General features: G+C 51.6%; 1 protein-coding gene across 21 annotated transcripts in view; it reads right to left on the bottom strand.

Moving 5' to 3' along the window:
- CACNA1G (calcium voltage-gated channel subunit alpha1 G) overlaps positions 1 to 23,182 on the bottom strand; it is a 135,892-nt gene that overhangs the window by 50,309 nt on the left and 62,401 nt on the right. For 11 of the 21 annotated variants that reach the window (XM_069872785.1, XM_069872779.1, XM_069872783.1 and 8 more), the window contains exons 11-19: positions 11,634 to 11,785; positions 10,907 to 11,092; positions 9,707 to 9,821; positions 8,829 to 8,984; positions 4,475 to 4,543; positions 3,615 to 3,641; positions 1,673 to 1,766; positions 935 to 1,119; positions 340 to 786 (exon numbers count right to left, since the gene is read on the bottom strand). In XM_069872785.1, coding sequence (XP_069728886.1) covers positions 340 to 786; positions 935 to 1,119; positions 1,673 to 1,766; positions 3,615 to 3,641; positions 4,475 to 4,543; positions 8,829 to 8,984; positions 9,707 to 9,821; positions 10,907 to 11,092; positions 11,634 to 11,785 — 1,431 coding nt within the window. The remainder of the gene's footprint in view (positions 1 to 339; positions 787 to 934; positions 1,120 to 1,672; positions 1,767 to 3,614; positions 3,642 to 4,474; positions 4,544 to 8,828; positions 8,985 to 9,706; positions 9,822 to 10,906; positions 11,093 to 11,633; positions 11,786 to 23,182) is intronic. The other 10 variants (XM_069872789.1, XM_069872796.1, XM_069872782.1 and 7 more) reach the window with 3 other exon arrangements.

Here is a 23,182-nt window from a genome sequence, read left to right on the forward strand (position 1 = left end):
TTTTATAAAAAAGAAAGAAAAAAAGGAAAAATAAACCCAGAAAAGCATAGATTTCCAAGAGCTTAGCCTTCACTCTGCACCTTTTACTCCAGTAAACCTAGGGAGTTTTGCTCTGATCTTTTGATGATGAGCTGCCTGACAGAGCACTGAAATACTTAACACAAAACCAATCATCCTACTTCTGGTGGCATTCAGACCCCAGCGACCTTCTGGTGTGCCCTGTGGTGCCTCAGTCTAGTCAGGTGGTGATGGTGAGACTCTACCCTTGCAAGGGGCCACTGCTCTTCCCCCACTTTCACAAGTAAAAAAAGCCCAAACGAGTGTTTGGCACGTCCTTACCATGTTGCCTTCATCATCACAGTCATCGCAGTCGGGTTGGGGGTCATCCAGGCGGAGCTGGTGCAGCAGCAGACCTGGAGAGGTCTTCCCGTTGCAGTCGTGGTGCTCGGAGGCGGAGGTCCGGCTGCTGTGCATGCTGCTGGTCCGGTACAGGGAAGGCACCTGCAGGGTATCCTGGAGGTCGAAGGAGCCTTTTGTTTCCAGTGACTCCATGCGATGAGGCAAAGAGCCGTTGAAGCTGCCAGCCCGGCTGGAATGCTCCTCATCCGAGCTCTCTCCTTCGTCCGAGCTCTCCTTCCCTTCTCCAGAGAGAAGGGACCTGCGCTCGCCGCTCTGCCCCCGACGCTTGAGGCTGGGCGCGCGGCCGATGCTGTTCCAGCTAGAGCGGCGGCTGTTCCAGCTGCTGCTGGCGCTCCAGGGGCTGTGCGGGGAGCTGCGGGCGCTGGGCTGCGGGAGGGAAGGGACAGGGAGAGCATCAGTCCCACGCCACCCACCCCACGCCAGGCTGCGGCTGTGCCAGCTGGGGTGGGTGGACAGACAGCCCTGTAAGCCGGACAGACAGGTGCTGAGTGTCTGCAGGAGGTGACGTGCGTACCGGAGACTTGAGCTCGTAGGCGCCGGGGTCCACGGAGATGCCGCTGGCCCGGCGGGACTCAAAGCCTTGTGCTGCGTCCCCGAACACAGCGCTCTTGGGCATGGGCATCGGCGTGGCAGCTGTGTGTATGATGAGCGGTGGGGTCAGGCTCTTCTTCAGCTCCGGGTGGTCACTCAGGGCCATCACTGGAAGACACAAGTGGGTTTGAGTTGTCACACCTCAAGGGGCACCTCTACAACCCGCTCTCAGGCAGGCAAAGCAGCTGCGTGGGGCTGGCTCTCCTCCTGCCATCAGGATGGGGGCCAAAAAGCCCTTCTGGAGACCCGAGAGCCTGTCCTGCAGCCTGGCAGGGGAACACGGGGATGGAATTCATGAAAGGGATCAGCTGCCAATGGGAGAGGAGAGCAGATGCAAGATCATGTGCCCGTGGAAGAGGAGAGCAGATGCAGGCTGGCTGGGGCTGCCCCTCAACCCTCCAACACCCACCAACTCCAACCCTGGCAACCTCCTTGCCCACGCTGGGCTCCCTCCATCCTCCTCCACAGCTCCTCGGCTGCATCCCTACAAAGTCAGCCCAAAATCCCAGACCTCAGGCTTGGTGGGGAGATTACAGCTCAAACACCATCACGTGTCTCTGCACCATCCTCTCGAGGAGGCCTTTTTCCTTCAGGACACGCTGCTTTCACAGCAAAGCGAGGTCTCTGTGCAAGAGTCTGTCCTTCTGCGGTTGTTACTCACAGGCTGGGTTCGACAAGTTCTTCTTAAGTACACCTTCCTCTTCCAGGCTGCGGGGGAAGAGATCCCCCTCGGAATCGGACTTGGAAGCATCACCCTGGAGTAAAACAGAGGACTTCAGCAAGGAGAGCAAAAGGCCACGATGCATGGACACCCCTCTGAAAAAACAGATTCCCGTCTCCAAAGCCACACCTACAGGTCCACGGAATTTGGTACCACGATGCAACATCACCTTTCACAACATGACGCATGCACATATTTATACCACAGACTAATTAACCTCCTACCAGGAAGACAGACTGCCTCTGGCTCCAAACGTGGTCCCAGAAAGGGATCAGAAAAAAACCCTATAGCTTAATTTTTGCTGCTGGAATTGCACACTGGGCAAATATTAGGGAAGGACAGATAGCTGAGTAGCAATTTGGGGACAAAAATTGACTCTACTTATCTCTCTTAATTTATACGCTATGGCTTAAAACTCCCTGCGTGGGGGTCTTTCTAGTGATGCTTCAACGAAACAATCCAGGGTTCAGAAGGGCACAAGGAACCTCAACTTTCCAACGCAGCTAATGGGCACATGTCGATGGATGCCCCACCAGCACAAAGAGGATCCAAGCGGCAGAACCTGCTAACGACCACCTTCTGTGGTTGGTCCTTTCCCAGCTGCAACACGCAAGAGAAGCAGAACTTTCAGGGGTTCACATTGTATGGTTTTGGGGACCTAAATTCTGCTGCATTTGGAATGTTGGAGGTTGAGCGTGAGCTGCCCATCTGACTGTCCTCAGGAGGAGAGAAAAGAGGTTTTACCATTGCTCACAGCGTGGTGCCCAGGCTCTCGTTCGCTCTCACAGTACGGATGCGATTGGGGATGCCCCCCGATTCTGTCCATTGGCACTGCAGAAAGGCACTTAGGGTGTGGTATATTCGGGATACACCCAAGGGGCAATGGTGCTCGCCAGATGATGCCCATCCAAACGAGGAGGATTGATGGCTGAAACCACTGCTCTGGCAAAGGGCACCAAGCCCCGGCACGATGTACGTCAGGAGGGAGGAGAGGTGGGAGAGGAGGGAGGATGCTGGGATGAGAGAAGCCAAGCAGACCCTCACTTCAGCTGGGAAAAGCCCAGGAGACCCAGAAAACCCCAGCAAGGCTAAGCTTTGCCCCAGGAGCTCTGGCCAACACTGTGGAGGTTTGGTGCTCGGGTACCTGTTGGTTGTAAAAACCCAGAGGGACCCCAGTGTGCGATGGGAGGAGAAGATGGCATCAGACACAAGGTCCAGTGCCCTGCGCCCCTTTGTTAGGGCTCATCTTTCTGGGGTTTTGCCTAATACCCCCCATGGAGTCACTAAAGAGTTAAGGGTTTTTTTTCCAGGCAGACTGGACACTCTCAGACACATTTTTTTTAAGGCAAAAGAGAGTGTGATGTGAAGTGTTGGCTCAAAACTTCTCCTTCTGAGGAGCCAGGACTTCTGAGCTATTCAGGGAAGCTCATCCTGCAGGATGCAGACCAGGAAGCTCAGGAATGCACCTTGCAAGGGGGAGCAGTGAACTCAGGCTGGCCTCAACTTTGCTGGAGTCCAAATCGTGTCTCCGTAAGCTGGCTCCAGGTACGCTCCTCGCGGAGGCTCCCGGCTCAGCCCGTCAGTCAGCCTGCCAGGAATTACTCATTCTCCCTACTGGGTTATTAAAAAGGAATAAATAACAGGAAAAAATTGATGCGATTTGTATTCCTGGAGTGCTCTTTAACAGCCCAAAGGAAAGTTTTAGGGTACACGCTGAGATGCATGCCAAGCTGGAAAAGCAGAGCTACGTGGGGACTCCCCACCCCCTCCCCAGCACCAAACCCCACGTCTGGAGGGAAGGAAGCATCTCCTCTGAAACACCACGTGCCGGACTCAGTACGGTGCAGACAAGCATCTCGCAGCCGCGGCTGCTGCCCGTTACCTGTTCTTGCACTCCCAGTTTGCCTTTCTGGATAGAAAAGGGGTTACGAGAGAACAGGGAGTTAAAATCCTTTTGGGAAATGAGGGTACACCAAGACGGACCAGACTGAGCAAGGGCTAAACCAGCCTGAACCGAGGGGAGCGACACGCTGGGTCATGATAGGAAAGGGCTTTTGTGCTGAAGGAAAAGCTGAACTTCTCAGAAGGGACAGAAAGGGAAGGGAGGGGTAAAGAGAAAGCGAGGTCGGCAGAAGAATCAGGTTTGGAGCCTGCTGCACCTTGGAGATCCACAGCTTCCTCAGACCTGAATGGGGATCGTTTCACCTCCTGACCTGTGCTGTAACGTGGCATCTCGCTGACGATCCCATCCTGGAACGTGCCACAGCACAGCTGCCACCGTCCTACCCTGTCCTGCCACGCACAGGCCCTTCCCCCAGCATGTGTCCACAAAGAGCCTTGATTCCAGGTCCCTTCGCTCCCGGGCACCCTCCTCTGCCTGCGCGATGGAGAGGGTGCTTGGCAGGCGTGCCCAGCAGTCAGCATCACCATCTGCACCCCTAGGAGGTCCCTGGGAGGTGACCGTGCCGTGGAGGGGCTGTGACAGGACAGGCATCCAGAAAGGGGTCAGCAAAAGCCACCCTGAAGCACCCACCGCAATTTATTTGGCTTCCCCAGAGAAGGAAGGGACTTAAAACCAAGGCTGACTCGACAATGAGGACGACAAAAAGGAAATCAAACCCAAGCCCACCCCCAAACCAACCCCAAAAGGATGACAGCTACTGTGATGAGAACAGCACCGCGGCGTGTCACCAGGCACCACGAGAGAGACAAGCAGAGCGCCGGGGCGTGCTGCGTACGTACCCCCGACGAGTCGACAGGCAGCTGAATACAGCTTAACTGCCCACTCGCGTCTTCTCGCTTGGACATCTCCTGAAGGAGAAACGGGGGGAGGGAGGAGGGGGGGAAGGAGGGGTTCAATTTTCACAGTTTCAACAGCAGGGCTGACAGGGGAATCAAACAACACACGAGAGAAGGCAGGAAGGAGAGGGGGGTAAGGGCAGCGCGCGGCGGAGCTGGGTGGCAGCACCCACTCCACGCAGCACAGGGAAGGGGTGGAAGATCTTGGATGGAGCCAAGCCCTTGGAAGGAAACAGCCTTACCTTTAAATTAAGTGTTTCAAACAGAGCTTGCTTTAGCTCCTGAGTGATAACTGCACTAATGAAACGCCAGCTAATTATTGAAAACATGATTTTTTATTTTTTTTTTGCAGCTGCATATCAAGATCTTTATATATTGGGCCTTCATCAAGCAGCAACTAAAGCTTTTAATGAATGGTTGGCTAACACAATATCAGCCCTCGTACAGCCAGGTGAAATACCTAATTGAAAGAAAGCCACCAGAGCCCACCTTGAGTTCAGATCCCTCCTCACTGCCTCGACCTTCAGTGGAGACACCCGTTTGGGTGCCCAGATGTGGAAAGGGCTGCAGGCCGGGGAGCACAGTCCCATCCTGAGGGGCTTTGCCACACGAGTGGCCCCAGCGCCTCTTCACAGCCCCAGCAGTCAGCCTTTCCCTACCCACTCAGAAAGCACATGCCGTTCTTCACCTGGTTGCATCTCTTCTTCCTCAGGAATGGCTCTCCCACTGCTCCTCAACACATTTCTGTGCCTGGTCCCATGCTGCTGGGATGCAGGAGGCTTTGTGCCATGGTTGGAGGGCACAGGTTGTCCCACCAGGTTGATATCTTGCCCGTGGGGCAACGAATCTTTCCTCCAGTTGCTACATGGGATACAACAGTGATCCCACTCTAGGCTGGGACGAAGACCTTAAGGCTGATCAGCTCTGGGATCTGGATGGGCCAGTGTCTGGCTAGTGATGTAGTAGACACTTAATTTAAAGACTTTGTTATAAACAGAGAGAGACATGGGAAAACTATTGAAAGAGAAAACATGGAAACACTTTTCCTTCACATGGATAATCTCATTGAAATAAGGGATGCAACAAAAATGCCATCCAGAAATCCCTATGGAGGGAGAAGCGACCACTCCCTCCGGTTGAGGTCTGGAAGAAATCGAAATCCTAATTTCTCCAAAGTCTGATGCTGCAGCCAGGGAGCAGGTGATTTCCTTCTACACAGAGCAGGGTGGAGGTGCAAGAGGAGGGTGCTGGGAATGAAGGGTGGCACAAAGGAGGGGAAGGACCAAACCCACAAGCGAGGACAGCTGGGGACAAAGGGACATGAAACCAGGAGAAATACCAATGGAAGAACACTCTTTGGATACACAATCAGGCGGGACCCTTTGGGAGAGGAGCTTTCTGCCTGACAAAGAGGAGTCATTGCTTGCTTCAGAGAGATGTCCCCAGAGCAGGGACCTGAGAGGTCAGGCAGCGATTCCAAATTAGCAGCTCGATCAAATGGAGTCCCCCGCTCACCTTCCCCGCACCAGCGCGAGGCTCGAGTTAAACCACAGAACGCGTGGTCAAAAATAACCACGTTGCATCGAGTCCTGCGGGTGCTTCTTGCAAGAGGGAAGCAGGTTCCCGAATTAAAAGAAAGAAGGGGGGTGGGAAAGAAACAAAACTCAATCCTGCGAAATATATTGCTCTGTATTTAAAGTTTGGAACAGGTCCTTTTTGTTTCTCGATTGCTTATATACATCAGCTGCCTAGCAACGGGGGCTGCAAAGCCCTGCACTAAAATTAACGAGGTGCTTGCAGATTGAGGAAAGGCACTCAAGGACCAGGGAGATAAAGGCAGCAGCCCTGGGATTGTGTTTCAGCCCAGAAATCTGAAGGAGAATGGAAAAAAAACCCTACCCAACTCCGAAGAAGGGTCAAGTGCAATGGCAGGAGGGAGACACTGGGGTTTGTTTACAGTGAGAGATGATCTCTCTATTAATTCTGCTTAGGAGAGGATCCTTTGTGTGCTGGCTAGCAAAAACCAGAAGGAGATCTGTTTGCAAAGCTGAGTAAACACAAACCAGCCAGGCTAGACCTGGCTCCTGACCTCCAGCAGACATTTGCATCCCACCTGCAGCAGAAGACTTGGGTTAAGCTGAGGGATCTCTTGATTCCATTGCAATTTAGTGGAGGAAATTGGAGAACTCTTAATAATAAGGATATGAGAGGCAGATTATTAATAAAAAGCCATCATCAAAGCCTGAGATATAAAATAGCACTGTAATCAGTCACAAATTATAGAAATCTGGTGCAAGATCATTGGAATGGCCATGACTGGCAGAATCAGCCAGAGAGCATTTGATCTTCAGAGGCTGCGCTGGGTCCTGGTCTCCACACTCACTTCTTGATACCAGCATGAGCATCACTGGCTTTGGGCTGTCTTGGCGCTTTCCCGAATCAGAAGTTACTCCCTGATTTGTGCTGTTAAGGTTTGTTTGGGTTCTTGACTCTGCAGTTCAAGCCCATCTGCAGCTTACACAGAAATCCTGGAGCTGGCTTGAACCAGGAGGAGAATCATAGAATCATTTAGGGTGGAAAAAAACCCTGTAAGATCTTCGAGCCCAACCCTAAAGCTAACACCGCCAAGTCTACCACCACATCACATCCCCACGTGCCACAAAGAAGTGGGGACGGGAGATGAGGCAGCTGCAAAAACCAGCTGGAAGCCAACCAGAGGGGATGCTGCAGGCGGTTCCCCTGGCTCGGGGGAAGGCAGACCCTCCAGGACACGAGTATCGGAATAAAATCAGTGCATTAAGCTCGGGTGTGGATTTACAGGGAGTTCTGCCATGGCACCAGCTGGCTGCAAAGCGAGCGCGGGATAAACTGCTGCCCAGGGAAGGAGGCGCGTGGCGGCTGGGGGCGCGGGAGCATGCCGGCGGGCAAGGACAGCGAGGCTCTGGCATGAAAACCCAGGCTGAGCCAAGGATCAGCGGTGTCAGCCTCCCTCGAGGAGCAGGAGCTGGAGAAGGGGCTGCTGCACTGAAAGGCTGTGTCCTTTCCTGCGGGAAGCGGGTGATCTCCCACTTCGGTGACCTTCAGAGAATCAATCTGCTAGGCTGAGCAGACAAAGGTTTGGTTTCGAAGCCGTCATCACAAGCAGCCAAGGAGCTTTTTACCTCTTCTCACTCGGGCAAGGGAACACTGTGCTACCCGGGAGGACCTGGCAGTGACCTTCCCTTTGGCTGAGTGGTGAGGGGGCACTCACAGACACAAACAGCTACAACAACGACCATTAAATAAAAGCACCACATGGAGAGAAATGATACAAAAACTAGAAAACATTTCTTCCTGTATCTCCTCATACATCTCCGTTAATTTAACTCTAAGCCGTGCTCTGAAACTAAGAGCAGAACCGGTTCTGTGCACAGTGGGTAGGATGTTACGATACCCAAGCAACAAATCTTAAATAATATTTAGTCACCCCAGAATGCTCATAAAAAGCAGAGACAGTGTGTAAAAGCACAGCCTGTACAAGCAGACTCCAGGGAGCAGTTTGAGGTTCTATTTACCTCCCCAGGCACCTGGGCATGGCTGTAAAGATCCCCTCTCCCTCACTCATGCCCTTGGACAATTTTTGCAGAGAGTGGGTAGGCACTGCAGGTCCCCCACTCCGGGGACGAGGTGACACGCTCACTTGCTCTGAGCTGGACGCTTGGAAGGCAGTAGGGTGAAAAAAAGATTGAGTTTGAACTCAAAGTGCCCCCCCGCTCTTCCGTGAAAGCCTCCAGCAACCCAAGATGTCTCGTAGAAGCTCCCAGGCAGAGGAAGCAGACGGCAGAGACCAGAAATCATCTTTAAAATGTGCAAAGCATCACTGGGCTGGAAACAGGAAGAGCTCCGTGAACGCACACCATCAAAAAAGCATAATTGTGTCACTAATCTCTTGCCAGCCTGCCTAAGTTTTCAGGAGGGGCTTTTAATCTGGCTGACAAACACGATGAGAAGTGTTTCAAAGCCACTGTCAGAGCAGCCATCCCATCCGCAGTGCCTGACTCACTGCTCAATTCCCACTCCTGCATTAATGCTAACAATGCTTTTCATTTAAGCCCTTCGTTTGGAGGACTTGGCTGCATTAAATTGCACCGTGGTGAAGAAAATGAAGAAAGGAAAAAGAAAACAGAAAGAAGCCCTAGTCTTCTTCCCTCACTTTTTTCACGTCCCACTCTCGCTGTTCATCTCAGAAATGAAATTCCAGGATCTGGAGAGCCTGAAACTTTAGAAGGAAGCAAAAGCACGAGCGCGAGGACATTACCTCTGTTTGGAAACCCTCTACCAGGATGGCCACCAGCAGGTTGAAGAGAACATAATTCCCAAACGTCATGAGAGCGATGAAGTAGAGAGCAGCCCATGAGGAGGTCGATGCCATCCCGTTGTAAAGGACCTTGTTCCAGTCTTCCTGAGTCAGGATCTGCAGAGGAAGGGTAGCAGGATAATGGAAATACCAGAACTTGCTGGTTTGCCCAGGCCTGACTGGGTTCTGTGGTCTGGATGGGCCAAAGAAGCACACAGCTTTGGGGTATCCACCATAGCTGGACACAGCTCCTCACAGGAGGACAAATCTGGCCCATCCCACCTTCTCAGCCAAAGAAGAGACAGAACACCAAAGCTGCTGTGACTCCCATGCTACCAGTAAGGACCCTGCCCAAACCCCTCCGACTCCCACCTGCACCAAGGGGTACGTTCAACCACAACTTTGTGTGTTTGGATCTTCCCTTTGATCAGCCACAACAGCTAAAAGACCTCCATAAACGCCACAGCTACGGAGTTCAGAGCTGCTAGAACAAAACTCTTCATGTATCAATTATGGCCATAAATTGCATTCTGGTTTTTGTCAAAATATTGCTCCAAATGGTCCTGATCTCCTCCTCTCCACCTCTACCTTCTGCCCTTACTTTCACCGACCCAGCACTTGCTCAATCCAAGAGCCTCCCACCTCGACAGCCCCTTCGCATTAACTTTCTCCATTACTCTTGAAAATGGTCTGAAACCACCTGTATTTCCTCCCTTGGGCGTCTGGGTCCTCCCCCTTCCACAGCAAGGAGCTTCCCCAGGCTGTCAGATGCTTTGGGAAACCACCCCAGCCCCCGCGCCCCAAACCCCACACGAGCTGTGGCATTTGCCGCTGTGTACCTGGAACACGGTGACGATGGCCCAGAGCAAGGAGTCAAAGTTCTTCCTGTCGGGCAGCGTGTCGCCGTCTCGCTCTGAAGCAAATTTGCAGCCAAAGAGGTGCATCCCCAGGATGCTGCACGGGAGGGACAGCAGGAGCTCAGCAGGAGGACCACAGCACAAACCAGCCAGCACCCAGCAGGGCCACCTCCTGCTTGCACCCAGGCAAGTCTTTTTATTTTAAAAGATGAATAATTCATTCACTGAAAAACATGCCTCAAGATCAGGCAAATCAGTTACGAATTTGGGTCAGATCTGTCCAAAAGTTTCAACCAAGAAGTACGCCCGCTCCTTGTTTTCCCTCTGCTTTGTTTTCTTTAAGTCAAAAAAATGGGTTTCAACATTTTCTAAACAAAATGTTTTGACTTTCTGTTTTGCAATGACACATTCTCAGCAAAATACACTTCAATTGAATTAGGAAGACACAAAGGATTGCTGCGAAATGCCCGAATGAGGCAGATCAGGGGACCCAAATCAGCTTTTTCAATTCTGACAAGAAAACAGAGTACCCTTCTGTTTAGACTGATAGGGAACAAACAATTTGTTTTCCCCTGCTCTCTGTAGGTAGCCTGAACAAGCAAATTATTTACAGCTCTGCTGAGCACCACAGCTGCAAATGCTGGAGTGAAACCTCGCACTGGGAGAAGGGACGTTATTCCATGGAAGAGACTGGCTGTCTTCAGACCTTCCCAGTGCCTGGACTGCTGGAACATCAGTTGGTGGCTACAAGGAGACAGGCTCTTCTCAAAATCTAGACCGAACTTCAAGAATTCAACGCCACGCCAAATCTATTTCTAACATTTCCACTTCTCAGCAAAGGCACAAGCTCCACCACGACTGACTTTATTTTAGGAACATCATCTTCTCCTTGGCAATATTTTTAGCACCGGGCTTTCTGCTAGTCAGCAAGTAATGGGACTGCTGTCTTGGGGTGATGTCAAGGAATCATCCAGATGAAAGATTTTCCTTGTAAATCATCTTGCAAAGACAGATGTCTCATTTGGCCTGAGTTAAGAGAATTTAGTCAGGGCAGCAAGCCACAGCGATGCCGTTCCTGAGACATTTCTTTTCAGCCGTGTCCTGGTGCGGACTCACTTTCTCACCTCCCCATGGGATCCCACCTGAAAACACATCTCTGGACAGGGAAATGGAAGTGCTTACCTAAAGATGAAGATGAAGAGCATCAGCAACATGCAGAACGTGGCCACGTTGTCCATGGTCTTCATGAGGACGACGAGCTGGCGCTGGAGGGCTGGCATGAAGCGGACCAGCTTCAAAACACGCATGAGCCGAAAGGTCCGCAGGACTGAGAGCCCCCCACCTTGCTGGCCCACTATCTCCCACACGCTGAGAGAGAAAAGAGAAAGGTCATTGCAGGGTGAGAAGGCAAATATTAACACAAAGGCATGGAGGAGAAGAAGCAAAAGGAGGGTGAAATTCAGAGAGAAGAGGGATGGAAAGTGGGTGGAGACAACACTAATAGCCCTGGTGAGCTGCACGCTACCCAGGCTTGCAAAGAGCAGAGCCCCAAAAATCTGCCTGCAAATCAGCAGCTGCAGCTGCACAGGCAATCACAGCCCTTGAAGGCACCAAAAAAAAAGACAGGTACTTAATTGGGCATTGGTTTTACCATTTGGGTCCGAGATTTTCCCAGGAGATTGAGACTGATAGCTTTCTGCTTGGGCCTCTCTCTAAAATGACCATAAAATAACTCAGATACATGTATTAGCAATTGTGGGCATTAACTGTGTAGCAATTGTGCAATAATTTACAGCAGAGAAGTATGAAGTGTCATAGGAAGGTATTTATGTCCACTCACCACTACTTCCCGTTTAATTAAATGGGCAAATGAAGGCAAACATGCACAACGAATGCTCTCAGTTTGTACCTAATCACCACGATGATCCCATCAAAGATGTTGTATGGATTCTTAATGTAGCCAAAAGGACCATAAACGAGGACTTTCAGCAGCATCTCCAGGGCAAAGAGGCTTGTGAAGACGATGTTGCTGATCTCCAGGGCGTTGGTGAGCTCCTCCGGCTGGGAAAGAGGAGGAAAGGGACACGGTCAGCAGCCCAGCTCCATTTGTCAGGCACATCCCAAATGACACCTGGAAATACAAGCGCCAGTGCCACAAGTGTAGGAACATCGATGCTAACGGCGTAGCGAGAAAATGGTAATGGCTTGCTCAAAGCCCAGGAGAGAGAAGAAAAATACTATCGGAGTATTTAAGGTTTATGCACCCGCTGTAAATTGAGCATGTAAATCTAGCCACGGCCTTCGCGTTAATCACAGCTTTAGCACCACCTCAGGAGGTTTATGGAGAAGTGGCCTTAACGCTTTCACATCCTCCAAAACAATTTTCCTTATGCAGAAGGGGAAGTTGGACTCTTTGCTCACACGAACATCCTTTTTATAGAGCATCACCAAAAGATTTAAGCTAAGATTTTTCAGGTGCCTTAACCAGAGTGGCTCAAACCCTCTGCTATCAGGAGGCACCAAATGCTGCTGAGGAAGGGCCCAATCTCAGTATTCCTGACTGACAATCTAAAAATAGAGGTATGAAAAAGCCTTAACAAACAGAATTCCAGTCATCTTGGCCCTCAATTAATACCTTTCGTGTTTGCCTAGCACATTTCACAGAGGGTTCCCAACAATGCCTGCAGGCACCCAGCACTGTGCTTTCCCTGCCGAGTGGGCGGGCATTATTGGAAAACATATGGCAGAAGACAAAAACCGGTGGTGTAGTCTGTTTAGGATCAGTCGGTAGCAAAGGCAGGAGCCGAATCTGCAGTACCAGATCCCTTCTCCCCATTTAACCCCAACACTCAGCCGCAACTGCGTGTTTCTACTTAGAGGCTTCATTAAAACCGGGAGCCGACGTCCTGCTGGCAGGTGGCCGCGGGGCCGTGTCGGCAACGCTGAGATGTCCCGCAGGGCAGTGGGCTGGCACAGTTCACAAAACACCTTACACGCAGCGGGTCCTGGATTCCTCTTAGGGATAGTTTGGCACTTAACTCCCTCAAATACTTCTCTAAATCCCCACATGTAACCACCCGTGGCTTTAGATGCCTGAGCCCCGTGGTGGGTTATGGCCAGATGTGCAAGTTTGCTGCAGCTACACCATAAGCAGAAGCCAATGCGCAATGTGCGGCGTTGACTGCTCCTACTGCTTCCATCAAACACCTTCACGGCTGGTCAAAAAACTTCCTGCAACACACAGGAGCTGCCACAGCACAGCACACGCTGCGGCACATGCTGGAGAGTTTGATATGAGAGGACACAACCCAAACCAACGCCGCGTCGGCCAGGAGAGGGGATGGCTCAGGAGCAGCGTCAACACTTGACCAACTGCATTTCAGAGCCCTAAGAAACTACAGCAATCAAAGGCTTCACGCTGGCAAATAAATAGATCACAGACCATCCTGAGTTGGAAAGGATTCACAAGGATCATCCAACTCCTGCCCCTGCAAAGGACACCCCAACATTCATCCTGTGTGTCAGAGGACATCGGCCAAATGCTTTTGAAATATTGTCAGGCTTGGGGCCGTGCCTGCTTCCCTGGGCAACTGGTCCAGTGCCCCATCACCCTCTGTGGGAAGAACCTTCTCCTGCTGTTCAACCTAAACCTCCCCTGGCAGAGGAGAAAAAAGGGAATGTTGAACACCTGCAACATCTCAACCATCCTCACTGCAGCACAGATCCTTCACCTAGAGTTTACCAAACACTGGACGTACAGCCCAAATCACCTCCAGGCTGATCTAGAGCTAAAATACAAAATCTCCGGTTTCGGATATTAAACGGAGCCCTGCTCTAAAATCCCATCCCTGTGGGAGCCCTCAGACACAAAGTAATAAATAGGCCGAGAACTTGTATGTCAAGCTGCACCTCAGGACAATTTCAAAGAGCTGAAAGTCTACATTAGTCACAAAAAAAATGCCAACTCATTCACGAGAGCCCTGGTGCCGAGGCAAGCTGTGCTGCTATCATTACCGCAACAATGCTGCTGGAAAAGAACCGCGTTCCTGGAAGCTTTCCTTCTCATCCATCAGCCCCGCTCACCTGGGCCCCAGAGGCTGTTTCCACCCTCTGTTCCCCACCTCTGTGACCACGCTGCCAAATCTAACCTGCCCCACAGGCAAAACCTGGTTAAGTCCCTTGATGTGTGAGACCCAGCAGCTCTCCCGAGCCATGGCATCCGGACCCGGCAGGGGCTGACACGGAAAACCCAACCAGCCCCTGCAGGAAGGTTGTTTAATAACGTGCATTAATGAAACCTTGCACTTCTCGAGCACCTTCTGGTTGGAGATGGCATTGGGATGTATAAATTGGGATGGGAGAGGCCGGCAGGACACAGCGAGGTGATGTGGGGAGTCACGGGGGAGGAGAGCGTATACTGCAACTCTTTCAGGACCCTCAGGACCCACTGGAAGGGCCATGACCCCCCCAGCCCACAAAACGTCCCCCCTCAGTCCTCCTGGCTGAGGAGAGCCCCAAACACCCCTGGCACAGGAAGGCTCTAGGTGCTCCCTGTGCAGCACGGTGATGCTCAGCACCTCCAGCTGTGCTAGATCCATCCCTCAGCCCCCCACTTTCATCCCAAAAAAGCTGCCTCCCCCCAGGTCCTCCTCCTTTTCCTTTTCCCTCGCAGGATGCAAGTTTTAATATTTGCGATGCTGCGCGCCCATAACAAGAACAAAAAGTAGGATCTCCTGAATCAGAGGTGAGAATTAAGATCCAAAAATCTGAGATTAATGGCCAAAATGGTTTGAAAGAAGAAAGGGAAGCTCTCCTTTCACCCAGCCGGGAGAAGAGGATGGTCTCCAGAGTGAGCCTCTGCTGGAAGCACACCAGCTGGAACCAAGGAGCTCTTCTGCTTTGGGAAGCAACGCATCCCTAAATGGTTGAGGTGGGGCAATAGGAACAACTCGGAGGATTTTTGCAGCTGGCTCTGGAGTGCTCTCCCCTGAGCCCCTCGCTCCCTCTTGGCGGGCCCCTAGGGCAGCTTTGAGCCCCTGCAGCAGCTCCAAGTCCCTTCAAGGGATGCGTCGCCGCAGCCAGCCCGTGGGACACCCACTCGGACTCCTGCCAGGGCCACCACCGGGACACAGGGATAACAACAGAGACAGGCTGAGAGCGTGATCCTGCCTGAGGGGATCGCAGCCGGGCGGTGGGGATTCAGATGCTTCAGAGAATGCCAGCTACAGGATTTCTCCACAGCTCTAGATAATAAGTCTGTTTATAAGATACTTCTGCTCTAGAGAAATAACAAACGCGTCTGAGACCTCCTTCCTTTGACATCACTACAACACAGCAGGGAAGTGGTTTTTCTCTCCTCTGGGAGGTGAAGTTGTCACCCCATCCCAAACACACACAGCTTAGGAACCTGTGAACTGAAACACTTTGGTGCCCAGACTTCTGAAAATTCTCCCCTCCGTTTCAATCCCTGTTCCTTCATCCACTTGCTCTGTACTGTAAATCAACTGAAATTAAAAACATAAATAAAAGTCAGATTGAAGAAGAACGTGGAACATTTTGTTCCCCATATGCCCAAATAAACGCTTCAAATCTCAGACAATGTAACTCAATAATTTTTATTTAAGCCAACTCACTAAAACTGCTCCCTTCCTGTGAGCGGCTTCAAGTCTGATAAAGTGACCTTTTCTAACAAAAACCCTCTAATCAAAACCCTACTGGCCAGCTCTGGACAGAATGTACCTGGAGAGTCACTGACTCCTGCCACAACACCAGCTCCACGCGTCCTCGCCAGGCGTGGAGGAAAAGAGACAATAAAACCAAGCAGGATTCCCCTCCGAGGGCCACACCAGGGCAGCCAGGGAGGGCAGCATCCTTCCTTTGACTAAAAAATACAGCTGGAAAACAAACCCCTGCAGGACCCACCCTGAAAAGGGCATTTTGCAGGGAGGCAGAGCCCAAAGAGCAGAGCTGGGGGCTTCTTTGCAGCACGGAGCCTCCTGCTCACAGCACATCTGCTATAGCCTCAGCCTCGCCATTAAAAAAAAGAGCCTGCTAATTCTCTCATCAGTAGCAGCAGTGACTAATTAAAGGAAAGCATCCCATGATTAAAGAGAGTGAGATGCAAGCGCGATTCAGCTGTGGCACGAAACACCAGCTCTCCCAGCTGAGTCTTTGGTAAATATTGGATTTTGTTTCCAGGATACCTCACCTTGTTGGACACACAGACGTGATGTCCTGGATAAATCATTCCCTGTTAGCTCTCTGTTTGCGTAGTGTCGATCTGTTGATGTACCAAACAGCACATCGAGGAGCTCTGGCAGCACATAAAATCGGAGCAGACAGCGCAGCATCTCTCATAAACACCACACGGCAAAGGAAGGCGGCGGGAGGAGGTGAGCCAGGGGCAACCCTGCCAGGCAGGGTGCAAACCACGGCCGTGAGGAGGGGATGCTCCAAGGACCACCAGGCAGGGCACCGACACAGGGGCAGGAAGAGGCAAGGGATGATGTCTCCAGGTACCAAATGTTGCCTTCAGGGGTATCTCAGAGCAGGAGGAGGCAAGGGAAGATGCCTCCAGGTACCTAATGTTGCCTCAAGGGGTACTTCGGAGCTGGGCTAGCACCTTGCCCTTTTCTCAGCATTCAGAAACAGGCTGTAATGCTTTTATTTTGTTTTGGTTTTCTTTTTTTTATACTGAGCAGAAGCTCACAAGTGGGGTTTCTGACAGCACGAGGGACGTGCTCCATTTCCATCTGGAAGGGGACAGTGGCACACTCTACTCCTCCCTGGGCACAAAGCTCCTAAGTGTCTGCTGACTGGTTGGACTCGATGATCCTGTGGGTCTTTTCCAACCTGGTGATTCTGAGCAAGCAGGGCTGAGGGCAACGCACAGGGACGAGGGTGAGGACAGGGCCTGGGGTCATTAAAAGCACAAGCCCCGAGGGCTGCGTTCCCCGGTTCCTAAAGACAAGCCCCGTTGTGTGATGAAGTGCCAACAAGTGACCTGGCAGATGGTGCACGGGGCTCACAAGGCTTCTGCTCCTGCCTTCCTCCAGCCGTGACCCATATAAGGCACGGCACAGGCTCTCCATCACCGTCAGATGGGCACCCGGTGCTGCGGGCACGGCTGGCACAGATAAACCCATCCCCGTTTCATAGAATCATGGAATGGGTGGGGTTGGGAAGGACCTTAAAGCCCATCCAGTTCCACCCCTGCCATGGGCAGGAACACCTCCCACTGGGCCTCAAAGCCCCATCCAGCCTGGCCCTGAACACCTCCAGGGATGGGGCAACCTGGGCCAGGGCCTCCTCACCCTCACAGGGAAACATTTCTCCCTGAAACCTCATGTCATTCTCCCCTCTTTCAGTTCAAAACCATTCCCCCTCATCCTATCCCTGCCCTCCCTGATCAACAGCCCCTCCCCAGCTTTCCTGGAGCCCCTTTCAGTGCTGGAAGCTGCTTCAAGGTCTCCTTAGACCTTTCTCTTCTCCAGGCTGAACCACCCCAACTCTCCCAGCCTGCCCTCATCTAGGAGGTGCTCCAGCCCTCAGAGATCTCCATGGCCAGCCCCTGTTCCCAGGGTTGTCAGCACAAGAAGAGCAGAAGCACCCTGGGTTCCTTCCTCTCTACCTCACCAACAATAAAATGAAACAGGGAAACCACCGTGTCCTGCCACAGCCCAGAGGGAGGGCTGGGTGACAGGCCAGGAGACAGATCCCTCCTGATCCCAAGGGCTCTGCTTCCGCGAGCGGATCCAGACGACCATGAAAACTTCTAACCCATTCAAATGGCTGCAGAATAAACCCCTTCTGAAACCATTACCATGGCAACTAAGGAAAAATAACACAGAAAGAAAATACCAACCTCAGCTCTTTCACAGGAAATACCAACAGCGTTTTACTGACTCATCACTTGCGGATTTTTAATATATATACACATGAAAAAAATCAAACAGGTCAGACAAAGAGGCTATTTTCAACCTGACACCACTCCATTAAGCTCCTCTCCCCGCTCTGCGTGCAGACACACGCACCAGATCTGCCTTAAAACAGCAGCCGGACCACGAGTCCTGGGGCAAAATGCAAGAAATGCTAATGAACGGAAGAAACTATTAATTAACAAAATGAGGTGCCCTTGCTTTGCCCTTTCCCATGCTCAGTTTCCCATCATTCAGAGCTCATGACCCTGTCCTCAGTCAGGAACAAGCCTTCTCCATGCCCAGCCCTCATGGCACCCGCTCTGCTTCCCCTGCCTTGGGGCACCCACTGAGCCACAGCATCCAAAAAACCACATCGGTTCCCTTCGGCGAATACAGCTCCTCTACTCCAGATCCGCTTGCTACTTTATAAATAGAAGCTCAATCCACACATACTTTCAGTGATGACATTCATTGTCTTCGGGGCCCCTTAAAAGGCATCGGGTTTATTCGTTGTCTCAGGTCCAGCAGCGCGAACCTGAGCTCTGCTTAATCAGAGCCCGATAGGCTTTCTCGACACATCCTCTGCCAAACCGGTTAAAGAAAACACTTGGAAAGTAGCAGGATTGCAGCGGTTTTAGAATCATGGAACCATGGAATGGTTTGGGATGGAAGGCACCTCAAAGGCCATCCAGTTCCACCCCCATCTGCCAGGGGCAGGGACACCTCCCACTGCATCAGAGGGCTCAAAATCCCATATAACCTGGCCTTGAACCCCTCCAGGGATGGGGCAGCCACCCCTGATCTGGGCAACCTGGGCCAGGGCCTCCCCACCCTCACAGCAAGATCTCACCTCAATCTCCCCTCTTGCAGCTCAAAACCATTCCCTCTCATCCTATCCTTCCACCCCGTGACCAAGAGCCCCTCCCCAGCTTTCCTAGAGCCTCTTTCAGCACTGGAAGCTGCTCTCAGGTCTCTCTGCAGCCTTCTCTTCCCCAGGCTGAACAACCCCAACTCTCTCAGCCTGGCCTCATAAGAGCTGTTCTCCAGCCTCTTCACCATTCCAGGCACTCAGCTCCTTGCTTCTGCAGGTGTGGGGTGGCAAGGGATATTTGTTAGCTGGAACGTGGAAGAACTGGTGGAAAGAGAGGAGATTACTGGTGGTGGTAGAAGGTGAGTCCTTTCTGCACAGACAGCTCTGATTTCTCTGAAATGAAAGCTGCTTTCCTCCCTTTCTTACAGCATTACTTGCCGCGGCATGAAATATCAGCCTCCATTCAGCCCGTAATAAAATCCTCCTTTCCCATGTGGTGATGGGATAAAACTGGACTTCTTTGCTTGTCTGTCAAAGTCATTCCCTTCTAATACATTTCTCTAAATCCTGAACTTCCCAGCAGCCCATCTTCAGCCCAGTGAGCACACTGCCCTCTCCTTGTCTCCAGCCCCAGGAGGAGCAGAGCAAAACCATTCTGTGCTGTGCCCTCATGCACCTCTGCCTCCTGTCCACCCCAAGCCCAGGGTGAAAACAAGGGGATGAGTGCTGAGCATGATGGAGAACCTCACCAACCAACCCTGAAGGACCTGCCATGAACTATCGCTGCCCAGCACCACAAACAGGACCCGCAGACCATGTTCTCCACGGCCAAGCCCTGGGGCTGGGCTCTCTCTACCAGGACGCACAGCAGATCTGCTTGCCTGAACTCCTTATCTCTCTCAGCTTGAGATTTCTGGATTAATATTATCCCAGAAAATGCAAGAAAAACATGAACTGGCTCATCCCTCTGCCCAGGTTTCGAAGGAGCTTAAGCTGAACAAAAGCTGCATTTCCACTTGGTCACACCTTGTAAGTACTTGAGATTTAAAGCCCTATATTTCTAGTTAATCTAAACCAAGTTTGAAACTTATCTCCCCATTAGTACTTGAGAAGGTGCCAGGGGAGGGAGGAAATCAAAAGAGAGAAAGAAAAAGGCTGTGTCGGTACGGCTCCCGCACAGATCTGCTGAACCCAGGTTTCTGATGCTGGGAACGTTATCTCTAATGCTGACAGGCGTCCAGGGGGAAAAGCCAGTCCTTTCCTAACATCAGCAAAAACCCAATTATAACAAAGAGCTGAAATCCAGCAGAGATGAGGGAAAAAGCACCCGGTTCCTGTCTCTGCTCCCACTGGGGGTTGAGATGGGTGGGAAAAGGCTCTGAGAGGACAGAGAGAGGACAGAGGTGGCAGCAGGGCAGAGTCATGGGCACCAACAGCATCAGGATCAACCTCTACCAGGATAATCGGGGAAAGATGGACTGATCCTTGGAAATCACCAGCCATCAGGAGCGCTTACAGATGAAAGCTTACGCTGGTGCAAGCTGAGGATGCTCCAGAAGATCCAGCTGAGTTTGCTGGCTCCTACCCAAGGGGAGCAACCACAATAATCAAAGAAGCAGCAGAGAGAAACGCCCAGCTCTCTGCAGAGAGCAGTGATCTTTCATCCACGCAGGGATGAAGTGAGTTTTGAAAGCACGCATCATATTCCCATTTCACTGAGCCGTAGTCTCTTCTCAATGCTGCCTGAGCAGAGATAACACGAGGCTACGGATGGCAGCTGAAACAACGGCTGTAATGATAGGATCTGAGGCAGCCCCGGTATTTCCAGCCTCTGAACTAAATTAACAGGAAAGGACTGACACTTAGGGCTCCTCATCCAGGGAGCTGAAGAAAACTTCAGTAGATGTCAAGGAATCCACACAGGCTCATCCCTAAAGCATGCGTAGAATTGAATTATCTGATAAAACCCCATATGCTTTCCAGTCGAATGAAATCTCATTTAATTTTCAAATCATTCAGTCTCAGAACTAGGATGAAGTCTGCTTTATAGGCCCAGACGATCTCTTTTAATGACTACGAGGGCCGTGGCACCTCTGCATTTGCATGGCACTCTGGAAGAGCCTTGTGAGCGAGTCAATTAAAACACACAAGTTCTGACAAGACCTCATAAACCCTTCAAATCGTTGAGAAGCGGAAGAACCCCCGAGGTCCATAAAAAGAATTACCCCCAATAAGAAACGCAGAGCTGGTTTTTGAAGTCGGTGATCCCAGTGATTAACAGCTCTGATGACTTCCATTAGTGTCGACTCCTTCAGTCTCCAACAACAGACTGTTAATAAGAGCAATTTCTGCTCGAGCAGGAGCTAATTGAATACGGCACGTGCAAATCTATAGGGCACCTCGTTTTCCTACCGTGGGACTGCCCCGTGCAGCTGGGGCGCTGAGAAGTCGACGCTAGCTACAAGCCCTGTGCTGGGCAACGCCAGCAGATGCCGAGGGAGGGGAAGCCTCGCTGCACTGCCAAAGCTTTGATCGCTTGGCTAAGAGTCGCTGGCACGGGGCTGGAGAGATGTGTAACGGAGTTAAATAGAGACGCGGGATCAAGTGGAAGTGGGGATATCTTGAGGAAGAGAAGACGGTTCGTGACTGCAGGACCTCGAGAGCTCCCAGGAAGAGCCCAGGGCAGGTGGAGGCTGGCCAGGGAAAGGCTGCGTCATTGATTTATGGGGATGCATTCACATGCCAAGTGCCCTCCCAGACCAAAGCCTAACAAATCTGCTTCATGCAGGGAAGCATCAAATTAAAAACCTCCCCACAAAGAGAAGTCAGGCTGTGCTGTGAAGGCCACAGTTGGTGTAAAGCAGCCAGGGTGCAAGGTTCAGGGGGTACAGCAGAGTTTTGCGCTGCAGAGAGCTCCCCGTGCAGCACCCGCTGCTGCCTGGCTGGGGGACGGGTCTTGGAGTCCCTGCGCTCACAGAAATCAGTCCAAGAGAGGTGCAAGAGAGATCAAAACATTTTACAAAATCAAAGGGATCTCTTTCTTCCTGACATAAATCCACACACATGAAAGGAGCCAAAATTGAGATGTACTGGATCAACCTGATGGGGAGCTGCAGAGGTCAGAGCAGACAGGGTGTCACCCACAGCCACTCTGCAGTCAGACAGGGGCGAGCTGGGCAGCAGCACCCTGCAAGCTGCAGCACGTTCCCAGATCCTCCACAGCCTCCTTGGGAGGCAAATGAGCACTTGGGATTTCAAAGGAGCAGCCTACATGTCCATGACAAATCTGCCGCTGCCCTATAGCACTCCTGCAGCCAGCAGCAAAATGTTCAACTTAGCTTAGAACTGGTGGAGATTAGGATGCTCCCGACCACCAAGTCCCAAAGACAAAGTGCTTCTGATCCCCGAGACACCCTTATGACTAAGGCAGTGCTCACAAATGGACCTAGACCTGCTGTCCTCCAGCTTGCCCACAACTTTGGACACTAACATAGACCCCCAGCATCCTGAGACCACAAGCTGCCAGATCCCCACTGCCCAATTCTGTTACATCACATCTCCATGGAGCAATCAAATTTTCTTCCCGCATGGAGAAATCAATCAGTGGTGTCATGACAGCTAATAATTCTCAGTTACCTTCTTCCCCGCACACTGATTCCAGCAGAAGCAGAAGTACATCAATACTATTTGGGTGACTATTATTAATGCTTGAACCTGGAGCCTAATGGTTCCTCCACGCTGGCAGGTTCTCTAATGCTGCTGCAGTTATTGACCCTCCACCTCCCCTCTCGATCATCCTGGATACATGAAAATTTCCCATCCTCTGACGCCGATCAAGATGACTCCCATGTTCTCCAGCCTCGGCTGTTTACATAAACAGACACTTTAATGCATTCTACCAGCAAGCTTTGGCACAGATGGTTGATATTTCCATGCTGCAGCGGCTATTAGATCGTAATGTCACCAGTGACAACTTTACATCATCTGTATCGTGCACACTCTGAACTCTGCAGTGGGATGCACTAGGAATTCACCCTGAGGTACCACCATGGGCTTAGGCTGCTCCTGCCTTCTGCAGATGGAATTTGCACCCCTTGGTGAGGTTTCAGGGAGAAATGTTTCCCTGTGAGGGTGGAGAGGCCCTGGCCCAGGCTGCCCAGAGCAGGGGTGGCTGCCCCATCCCTGGAGGGGTTCAAGGCCAGGTTGGATGGGGCTTGGAGCCCCTGATCCATGGGAGGGGTCCCTGCCCACAGCAGGGGTGGGACTGGATGGGCTTTGAGGTCCCTTCCAACCCAACCCATTCCATGATTCATTTTATGATTCTACAGGTCAGAACCAATTTCCTCTTCCTTCCTTTAGGGACACCAAAGCTTTGGACTAATCTAGATCCAAGTCCCCGCGAACTCCTGCCATGGAATTGAACCCACTGCAGCTTGGAGGGGGCCAGTACAGGATTCTCCAGCCCCTTTCTTGTTATGTTAACAATGGTAAAACACCGCAGAGACGGCGGCTGAAATTCAAGCTCTATTTAAACAAATGGACATGTAGGCTACAGTTCATTCAACGTGAGTTCAGACAAGGAAAATCGCAACAGCCAGGCAGCTCAATGCAAACCAGATTTTAAAAACAAAAACAAAACCCCAAAGCCCTTCCTTCAAGGAAGCCCTTGCCGAATTCTTTCCCCTGCTGAGGAGTCCAACATCACGCCTTGTACTAAAGCCTTTGCGC

Source organism: Phaenicophaeus curvirostris, chromosome 19 (assembly GCF_032191515.1).
Source record: "Phaenicophaeus curvirostris isolate KB17595 chromosome 19, BPBGC_Pcur_1.0, whole genome shotgun sequence".
Taxonomy (NCBI): Eukaryota; Metazoa; Chordata; class Aves; order Cuculiformes; family Cuculidae; genus Phaenicophaeus; species Phaenicophaeus curvirostris.